Below are 11,200 nucleotides of genomic sequence, written 5' to 3'. Positions count from 1 at the left end.
AATTGATTAGATTTCCCTTTTTAATTGTTTCATAGCCAATTACCTTACCTAACCTTACGCTTACTAAAAAACACAAAAAATGACAGGTTAAAATTTCTAAACTTCTAAAATACACCAATGCAGTAGAAATCATCATAATAACAAACAAGTGTTACTTAATGTGTATCTTAGAAATATTAACTTAATTCTCAAAATAATTCTCTGCAATTTTATTATTTCCTCATTTGTAGATGAGGAAACTGAGACGCAAAGAGATTGAATATCTTGTAAGAAAGTAAAGAATAATCTGTAAGAAAGTAAGGAATAATCAAATGCTAAAACCTAGAGAAATAGGCGGGACATTAAGGCTGGCTTAAATCCTGAGAAAACTGTTTTGAACTACATAAAACTGCGATTTGCGTTTTACATCCTTCACATGGGACATAAGGGATAGGAGACAAAGTTTAAGACCGGTGCTACGTGAAGAGTCACACCCTGTAGAACCTGGGACCCCAGGGCTTTTTGTCTAGTGAACCAGAAAAGACTTGCCCATCCCCCAACCAGGGACTATAAAAAATATTGCTTGTCTTGAATTGGAGTCACACTATGTGTGTAGCTTTTAAAACCTTGGTTTTTTAGTTGCAGATGTATCCTAGGGTAGTACACCCAGCCACCAAGCAGAAGCAAATGTAGTCTTTCACCTTTAACTCAAGCTTCAAAGAGTTCCCACAGATAAAGTTCCAAGAAATAAGAGCTCAGGGTCAAAAATCCAGAAGACAGAGGAATTAAGGTGCCATGAGCAAAAGCCAGCAGAAACAGCAGCGCAACAGACCCATGAAGACATGAGATTTTTAAATTATGTGCTCTATGTTTGATATGATTAGATAAATAAAAGAATGCTTTGAAAATATGAGTAAAAACTAATAAAGTGTTAAAAGAAGGACTAGCAGATTTGAAAAATAACTAAACTGATCTTCTGGAAATGAAAAATAATTATAGATTTAACATTCAATAGTTGTAACAAGTTAGACATAGCTGAAGAGGAAATGAAGAAACTATGCAAAATACAGCACAGAGAAGCAAAGAGATGATAAATGTGATACAATATAAAATACACAGAAGATGGAGTGAAAAGATCTAACCTAGATCTGATCAGAGTAGGGATACAACTGGGCAAAGGCAATATGCGAAGCATTCGTGTTGGAAATTTTTCCAGAACTGATAGAAAACACCAAATATTTGAGAATTCTAACCAGAATAAATAAAAGAAATGCATATGTACTTATATCATAGTGAAACTGCAGAATACTAAAGACAAAAAGATATTCAAACCAACTAGAGAGGGAAGGCGTTAACCACAAAGAAAGGACTTTTAAGACCATCAGTGACTTGTCGAAACAATGAAGGAGGAAGACAGTGGAGATCTTCAAAGAGCTGAAAGAAATGGACTATCAACCTACACTGGTACACCCAATGGAAATATCTTTTTAAAAAAGATGAAGGCACAATAAAGACATTTCAGACAGAAACTAATAGTATTTGGCACCAATAGACTATCACTAAAGAAAGTTGTAAAACGTAAACATCAATCAGAAGGAATGTGATCTCAGATAGTAAGTCTGAGATGCAAAACAGAAGGAAGAGAAAAGAAGGTGGCAAATATGAGTAAATCTTTAAAAAAGAAAATGTACCTATAAAAAATAATAAGATGATGTTTTATGAGGTTCTAGAAAAGAGCCAAAATTCTGACCAACCACAGCATGTGACTTGGGAAGAGGTAAGAGTTAAAGCATTCTAGGGTTGTATTGTTTGAGAGGAGGACAGAGATAGGAGTTATGTGTAACCTTTACCAAGGGAAGTACACACATTAAAATTTCTAGGGTAACTTCTAAAGAATAGAAATGGAGACTGTCATTTCCAAACTGGTAGTGGAGGGAAAAAAACAAAACAAACAAAAAAGCAGAAACTCAATCCAGCAGAAAGTAGGGAAGGACAAAATAGCAGCACAGAGAAGGTGAAACCAACAGAAATCAGAAAATGCAAGGTCATCAGGTATCCAGATATTCCCATAATTACTAGAAGGTAGAGCATTTAAATGCCCTAGCGGAGAGAAAAAGATGATCAGACTAGATTGCTCTGTTTTGTTAGTGTTCATAGTGTTAAAAAAAAAATTACACCAACACAGAATGATTCAAAGTGGAAAATCAGTTCTCCTGACCACATGTCCTTATTCTACTCACAGTAGTAACCACAACTGTTTTTCTGTGTTTTTTTCCAGACGTTTTCTATATATTACTCCATAGACTTCTTTTTTTGTCCCCTCACTTAACAAACATTTGAGTGTCTTTTTATGCCAGCATGTACTGCTATAATTTGTTCTTGTTAATAGTTGCAGAGTATTCCGTTGTATTGCTGTACCATACTTTGGTGAACTAATCCCGAATTGATGTACATTTAGGTTATGTCCACATTTTTGCTATTGGAGTCAGTGCTGCAGTGAACATCTTTGTATGTATTGTCAGGTATATGTGTTCTGAAGTTTGATTGACGTGCCCAGTGGCTTCCACAAAGGATAATGAGCTTTCTATTTCCACTAGCAGGATTTGAAAATGTGTTTCTCAGTAGTCTCCAAACTGGATATTATCAAACTTTGAGGTTTTTGTCAATCTGATTGAATGAAAAATAGCTTTGGTTTGCATTTTTTTAATTTGAGGACAAGCATCCTTTATAAGTTTATTGACATTTGTATTTCCTTTACTGTGAAGTGCCTGTTCCTCTTTTTTTAGCCTGCTTTTGAAGGTGTGTATGAGAGAGAGGTTATTTGTGATATGTTTTGTTTTTTTTTAAAGATTGGCACCTGAGCTAACAACTGTTGCCAATCTTCTTTGTTTTTCCCCTGCTTTTTTCTCCCCAAATCCCCCCAGTACATAGTTGTATATTCTTAGTTGTGGGTCCCTGTAGTTGTGGCATGTGGGATGCTGCCTCAACATGGCCTGACGAGCAGTGCCATGTCCGTGCTCAGGATCCAAACCAGCGAAACCCTGGGCCGCCAAAGCGGAGCGCATAAACTTAACTACTCGGCCACGGGGCTGACCCCTGGGATATGTTTTTGAAAGTTGATTTTGAAATTCCAAGATTATTCTTTATCTCAGGATAATTTTTTAGCATTTTTCTGGAATGCTTAGAAATGTCAGATCTAGAGGAGTAGTACTAGAAATTAGTTGGTGCAGTTCAGAGGATTCTGTCCAAAAAATTATAGCAGAGTTCAGAGGTGAGGAGTGTAACATTGGTTTCAGCTGTCTGTTATGTTTGGTTCTTCTTCAGTCTGACATCCATAAAATTGATTTCCAGAAAGTCTACTCTAGCTTTTGACTATACTCCCTGGAAACCAGCAGTTCTTTCTGGATTTAATCTCTACCTTACTCTGATTTTGTGTATTTTTTAGTCCATGCTCTATTGGCAACTTAAATTATAGCCCATACCTTCATTAAGGAGTGAAATAACAAAGCTAATTGTTCCTCTTTTGCTGGAAAGAGGGACACGGTACTAAGTATTTTACCAGGGGCCTGGGAGTTAGCAGACCTCCTCCCAAGTCTTCCCATTCCAGTTGTCAGGATCCTATTTTTTACCTGTTGCAGTTGTAAAGTCAGCTGGGGTTGCGTTTCAGCAACTGCAGAGATTGTCTTTTTTTTTTTTTTTTAAGGTTTTATTATTTTCCATTTTCTCCCCAAAGCGCCCCGGTACATAGCTGTATATTCTTCATTGTGGGTCCTTCTAGTTGTGGCCTGTGGGATGCCGCCTCAGCGTGGTTTGATGGACAGTGCCATGTCTGCGCCCAGGGTTCGAACTGACGAAACCTTGGCCCACCTGCAGCGGAGCTCACAAACTTAACCACTCGGCCATGGGGCCAGCCCCCAGAGATTGTCTTTTGATTTTGATTTAGGGCTTCTTAATGATACTGTTTCCCTGAGTGCCTTGGGGCAGGCATTCTAGAAATGAGCATTGTCCTTTTCCTGCTGCAAACTGCCCAGTGTTGTTAGAGGCAACTCTACGACTCTTCCGTACTGTGGCTCACTCATTCTTTGAGCCTGTCCATGTAATTACAGAGGTTGGTTTAATAATTTCAGTATTAAATATATGATCTGCTACCGTATTATTTGAAGGAGAGGTGTGATGAATGTTACGGCTGCCTTTCGTTTTGCCACAGCCAGATTTTTAATACCTAATATCCTTCTTTTTTTTCCTTTTTTGTTAAAATCTGAGGCACATGTTGTTGTTAATCATTTAACTATTAATCAAGTACTATTTTTTTAGGGCTTATTTGATTGCAAGAAACCCTTAAGAGTATATTGGATCCAGTAGCATATATTAACAAAGGCGATTCTTTACTCTTCTTTCCTTTGTAATGCAGGACTTCTTGACAAAATGAAAATGGGCTAGAATCTAGCCAGCTTGTTGGAAATTAGCTGTCTAAAGAATCAGTTTTAATGCTGTAATGACAAAGGCTCTGTGGAGGAGTGCATCAAAGGAGAAACCGTATGCTGCTGCCTGTGAAGGGACAAAGAAACCTCTATACCTGGGTGGGCGGGCTTTTACTGTAACCTTCAGGAGTTACTCCCTACTTCTGCCTAAATTGATAATGAGAACATGAGGTCATCATCTATTTTGGATTATCTCCTTTGATCCCCTTCCACTGGCAGACATTAAGAAATAATTTTTTTCTCACTCTGTAGAAGCTCTGGTGCATGCTGAAATAAATTTTTCATTGTGAAATATTGCTGTTGTGCACTTATGTTTAAGGTATATGTAACCATGTACGTAATACACGTTTTCACAGTTTACAAATAAAAGCTAAATTTTCTTTAAAGATTTTTATTCAGATTTTTATTGTTAGAAGATTATCCCCTTATTTGGCTTATCTAATTCTTTAGAATTCTTAACACTAAATCCTTTAACTGAATCATCAATTAATGGTTACCAGAAGGGACTATTGAAAAGAGTGCCTTTATGATTATAAATAAAATGATGTATAATAGCTAAACTAAATATATGTGTAAACCACATCAGTAATGATTTATCATTTAAAAGATGTTTTATAGCATGGCACAAATATTTTAAGGTTTGTTTTGTCTCTGAATTGAAAGTTGGAAATACGAAAGGGAGAATATCTCTGATTTGTATGAGGATTTTATTTGTTTATTTATCTAAGGCCCAATATCTGAGTTTTTCCTTCTTGACCTTGTTTGTTTTTCTAAGGTGACTTTAAGTTAGAGCCAGAGCCTGTCTGGACACCAGTGCTTTCAAACCTGAAGTTGCTTCACAGAAGACTGTTACAAAACAGCATCTCATGAAAAATGTCTTACAATGGTGTCCTTACAACGACAGCTTTTGTTTATATCTTTGTCATCTCCAGCATGTAGCACTATTGCTATTGCATTTATTTTGTGTCAAACAGTGTACTGAATACACCGCATACATTTCCTCTTTCTCACAACGTTCCCAACTGAGGGACTCACACAAACAGAAACAGGGAGCTTGCGAGTCTGCTACGAGAATGGCCGGCAACTTCGTGTAACTGAAATGCAGGGGAGGTTTAGGCAAGTGGTCGGTAAGGAAGCTGAATGGGTGGAATGAATCCAGATGCTACTTAAGTGATGGAGCTGTGGCTCAGAGGGCTTAAGTTGTCCGAGGTTACCTTGCCAGTGCACGGCTGAGTCAGGATGTGAATGCAGGTGTGTCTCCTCCAGAGCCGAGCTCTTAGCTTCTGCAGTGTGCTGCTTTACCCAGGACACGTGCTGCCGTTTCCTACCTCATAAACGCCTTTACTGAAAGACAGACTGTTCCTGTGCTACATCAAGTTTGATGGTGATGATACCATTCTAGGCAGTATCCTCACAATAACCAGTATTTCATTGTAATCTAACTTTTTCTAGTTAAACAACTCAAAAAGAAGAAATCAAAATTACTTTTAATTTTTCCACCCAGATGTAAACATTGTACGTTTTTTGAGACTTTTTTTCTATATACATGTGTAGTTATATAATATAAATAAAATATCCCCTTTCACTTAATATACCATGAACATATTTTCATATCAAAACACGTTTAACTATATTGTAATATGTGTAACTGTACTGTAAGTTATTTAACCATTCTTTCATTATTAATTCACACTATAGAGAGCATCTGTCTCTGTGAGCATCTCCTTAAGAAAATCATTTTTTAACTGAAATTATGAGTTCAAAGATTTTTTACATTTTTAAGGCTTCTGGCTTTTTAGAAAGAATATACCAGTTTATATTTCCATTGAAGTATTAAGAATGTCTAATTCCTCTTCTCTGTGTAATATTTATTGTAAAGTTTTCCTTCCTTCTCATATTTAGAGACTCAAAATGTAACATGATGACCAAATTATTATCATTTTGTTTTTCAGGAGATGATTTTTCTTTGATTCAACAAGAAATATTTATGGTTAAAGAATGTAAACATTGCAACATTGTTGCCTACTTTGGGAGCTATCTCAGGTAAAAAAAAAGCATCTGCTCTCTCTTTCTAATTTATGTTTTTTTTGCGACACTCTCCATCTCTTTCATGAAGTGCTGTTGTGTGTATAAATTTTAAAAATTATGTTGTCTAAAGTTCTAAAATTTCTCAGGTTTTCTTATTGTCTCCCCTGTTGTATTAATAATGACGCCTCCATTTATTCAGTTATACCTTATCTGGCCACCTTAATGAAATTTGGGAATGACCACCAGGAAGTAGTTAAGCTTATAAAACTGATCATACCCTAAACCACTGAGGGTGGGAACAGAGCTGAAGTTCACATGCTTTCCGTCACCTGCTTGAGCCTTGGTGTGCCGGGAGGCATCACGTCATCCGTGTCCCCCCCACCCCCCCACCCCCGCCCCGCCCCAGTCCTGAGTCCTGAGCCTCGGTGCCCCTGGTGCGCCTGCCAGGAGTGAAAGCCTCAGGGTGTTTCAGATTGCAGATTACTGGCTAATATACTCTTCTTTCTCTTTTATATTAGTCGGGAAAAGCTGTGGATTTGTATGGAATACTGTGGTGGCGGATCACTTCAAGATATTTATCATGGTACCGTTAATTTGATTTTATATTTTAAAATTGACTTTGACTTTAATGATTGTTGTTTGACATTTCTAGTTAACCAGGGCTATTAACAGGTAGATATACTGTTTTACATTCTTCTGTTCTGCTCCTGGAGTACTGTGTAAAAGAAATCTAAATTTTCTTTTTTGTTAGTTATTCAGCTAAATTTGCTACAGCCTGAACTGAGAAGATCCAAGAGTTTTTGTACAATCAAAATTTTACTTTTTAGATGTAGTCTCTAGGAAAGTATTTTATCTACAAATGAAATGTCTAAACTTCCTTGTAGATAAAAATTGAAATGCAAAGGGTAACTCTCACGTAAAGGAAATCATATATCTATCTTAATAATAACCTAACTAGGAAAGCAGTTTAGTTGTTGCTGTAATATTTTTGTGTTAAAAATGTGTAATTTTGAAACATTTGGAGCATTTTATTTAGCATTCTGTTAATTTGGGCAGTTGTCTGAGTTGAATTAGATTTTGCCTCATAATACTACTTAGGAATAGTCTTCATTTTGGCTCTGCAGTTTAGCTTCCAATTTGTTTTGTTGTTGACAATTTCCTGAATTTGTAAAATTTATGAGACTAAGCATAGGTCCTTATAAAATAATTTTCTTTATTTAATTGGAGATGGGATAGTGAAACTCCCATTGCAACTGTGCATTGTGTAATTAAGAATTGTGGGAAGTATTTTTAAACATTTCTATGCTGAAATCTTTTCATTGAAAGCTTTATCAAATTTGTCATGCAGTTTACAAATGCAACCATAGTAGATGTAAAAACAAGTGCTATTCCAGTTTAAATAGTATTTGTAGCTTGTAGAGGTCAAATTTTTAAAATGTCAATCAATCAATCAACTACACCACACCTATAATATTAGTCTTGTACAGCACTCAGAAAGATGGAGTGGCTCCATTCATATTGATCTGGGTATATTTCCCCAAGGCTTCCTTTTAAATTGAAAAGTGAGGGGCTGGCCCCGTGGCCGAGTGGTTAAGTTTGCGCGCTCCGCTGCAGGCAGCCCAGTGTTTCGTTGGTTTGAATCCTGGGCGCGGACATGGCACTGCTCATCAAACCACGCTGAGGCGGTGTCCCGCAGGCCACAACTAGAAGGACCCACAATGAAGAATATACAACTATGTACCGGGGGGCTTTGGGGAGAAAAAGGGAAAAAATAAAATCTTTAAAAAAAAAAAAAGTGAAAAGTGAATCATGAAAAAATACTTAGAGCATAATTGATCACACTTAGACTTTTTAAAATTAGGCTTTTAAAAGTATTCATATGAATTTGAATGCATAACAAAGTGAAAGGATACATACAAAATTGAGAAGTCATTACTTCTAGGAGAAAAGAAGTGGGACTTAGAAGTAAAATTTTGAATTATAATGAAAATGTATTGATATATTAATTATAAACTAATAAATATAATAATTATCTAATTTTGTCACAGCAAATAACTCATGACAAAAAGAAGTCATGACTGATGTCTAAAGCAGACTGGTCACTGTCTGCTTTTATTTAAAATAATATTTAACACTACAAAAATAATGCAAATATACAAGATATTACAAAGAGTTTTTTTAAAACAAGAACAAATCCCATTCTTTTAAGAGAAAAGTGTTTTATTCCTTTATATAGTAGTCTTTCATTCTCTTACATATTATACAATACTAGAATGACTGTTCTCTTTTATTTTACCCTGTTCTTGATTTTAAGGAATTATTGGCAGAAAACAGCTCTATGCCATTCTATTTAAAATTCTTTTCTATGATTTTATGAAGAATTATGATCATTGATATAAAGAGTTTTTATAGAATAATTATAATTCTTATTCCTTCACACTTTTACAGAGTAAGAACTCAAGAATATGGATAAATCCATCCCTCTAAATAGCATACTACATAGCATAGTAATCAAGAGCGTCTACACTTGAATAAACTGTTAATAAAGTGACTAGGTACTAAGAATTGAAATTTTATGTTCCTGAGTAGATGTAGAGAGCCAATGATTAAAATAGCCGGTAGACTATTTCTCTTACATAAAGAAAGCTTGTAAGTACCTGATTCAGGTTCACTGTCAGGAAACAGCAGCCCAGATTTCAGGCATCCTCTCATGGTATTGGAAGGCGTATTTCCAAAGCCTCTGGTTGAGTTCTTACAGAAGGATTTTATATTTCATAATAGAGAGAGATCTGGTTGTCAGAAGGGACCTGGTTACTTTTTAAATTCCTAGATAAGGTACTGGATCAAGCTTCCCTGTTTTGATAGATATAATAAAGAATTATACTGAAGAAATAATATCTTGACCTTTAAAAAGTATATGTTGCCTTTCAGTAGGTTTCGATAATCAATCTCTTTATAGTTCTTATAGTTCTTTACTTCTCTATATAACTGTAGTTACTTATATGTGTTTATCTCATTTCCTGGCTTTATTTGTGAAGAACTGTTTAGGACTGGGATCATGTCCCTTGTTTTCCATAGGATATCCTGTGATGCCTAGTACTGTGCTTTGCACATAGTGGGTGCTTAATATTTCCATTGACCAAAGTTGTTATGGAGTAAATCTTCCATTTTTAGCATACATTTTAAAATTCTCAACTTTACTTTTTTCTTTTGTTTCCTGATTACAAGAATAATATATGCTCATGATGAGAAGGTTTATAATAGTGTGTCATTTTTAAAGTAGACTGTTTTTAATCTGTTATATTCAAATGTATAACAGTGTGGTCTCTTCTTTTTCTTTCTAGTTACTGGACCATTATCAGAATTGCAAATAGCCTATGTATGCAGAGAAACTTTACAGGTACTACATTTGCTTATGTAGATAGAAAGGCAGTTCCAGTTTCACAGTTGAAAACTATAAAATGGTGATCTGTCCAAAAGAAAAGGAGTAAACCAAAGGATTTTTCTGTTACCCCTCATATTGTAATCCTGTAAGCCTGTTATTTCCTGAATGAGTCACAAGAATTCATTTAAGTTGATGCTGGTACACACGGTGGTGCTGTCTGGTGTTCTGCTTTGTCACTCTTGACCCTCAGTTGCTACAAAGCTAAGGAAAGCCATAGGTGTGAATTGGTTTTCATGAGTGAATCAGCAGACCTCTCAGTTGCAACAAGTTGTCTAAGCTTGCCCTTCGAGTTTTACGGCTGTAAAAGGAATCTCTCTTGCACAAAACATGAGATCTTTTACCATTTCTCCCCAAATTAGAATAAATTAGCATAACAATAACCCAGAAGGTTATCTGGAAACCCTAGTTCTATGTGATATTAATATGTGTCACTGATAGCAGAATCCCTTTTAATAGGCTTGGTAAACATTGTATTAAGCAGAAGTTTCCTTCCTTCTTTTTTCAGAACTGGTAAGAGCTTTTAGTATGTTAAAGTATTTGCTTGTGAATTTTCAGTAGGGGTATACAGTATGTAGCATTTCTCCTAATTTATTTTTTCAGTGCTTGAAAGACTGCTCATTGAGAAAAAGCAATTCACATTTGTTTATATACTTTAAGGCATTTAAATTAGGAGGAGGAATTAAATAGTAATGATTTTTTTTTATTTTGGTTTTTTACAACTGGTAGTTGTTAATTGATACTTCTATCCCTACATTTCCTAGATTGTTTGGTTTGTTTATAAGTGAAATTGGTGTTCTGTATGTTATTCTTCCGTATTTTAGAAATTGGGAGATTGACCTGATTTAAGAGAAAGCTCTAGTTATTTCAGAAAGAGTTGGTTTCCATATGCTTTAGAAGACGTATGATGCCAAATCTTATTGTTAGACATATGAAAGTAAATTTCTCCAATATATGTATATTTCTTTAATGTCCACATAATCTAGAAATCTGCTTTTTTATATCAACACAAGATATGAAGCTAATCATACACTCAGAGCAGAGAATTGTTGACAGATTAATTTTCTTTATATTTTAACTTCCACAGTTCGTTGCTTCTTTAAGTAGTGAGCAGAGTACTGAATGGAAGTGAAAAATAAAACAAAAAGTTGAGTTTGCATTCTGGTCCTCGTACATGACCATAATTGTTTATGGTTCTAGTTCCCCAAGTATAAAATGAGGCTTTGGAAGGAATGACCTCCAAGATTAGTTCCAATTTTAAGATTCTATT

At 35.4% G+C, this 11,200-nt stretch overlaps 1 protein-coding gene across 1 annotated transcript in view; it reads left to right on the top strand.

The window, feature by feature from the left end:
- Positions 1 to 11,200, top strand: part of MAP4K5 (mitogen-activated protein kinase kinase kinase kinase 5) — a 104,116-nt gene that overhangs the window by 36,008 nt on the left and 56,908 nt on the right. Inside the window, exons 3-5 of the mRNA XM_070588811.1 lie at positions 6,413 to 6,503; positions 7,007 to 7,071; positions 9,833 to 9,888. Of these exons, the coding sequence (XP_070444912.1) occupies positions 6,413 to 6,503; positions 7,007 to 7,071; positions 9,833 to 9,888 (212 nt within the window). The remainder of the gene's footprint in view (positions 1 to 6,412; positions 6,504 to 7,006; positions 7,072 to 9,832; positions 9,889 to 11,200) is intronic.

The sequence above is a fragment of the Equus przewalskii genome, chromosome 1 (assembly GCF_037783145.1).
Source record: "Equus przewalskii isolate Varuska chromosome 1, EquPr2, whole genome shotgun sequence".
Taxonomy (NCBI): Eukaryota; Metazoa; Chordata; class Mammalia; order Perissodactyla; family Equidae; genus Equus; species Equus przewalskii.
Note: the sequence above shows the minus strand (reverse complement) of the source record. Positions and strands in the feature narration are given on the sequence as shown.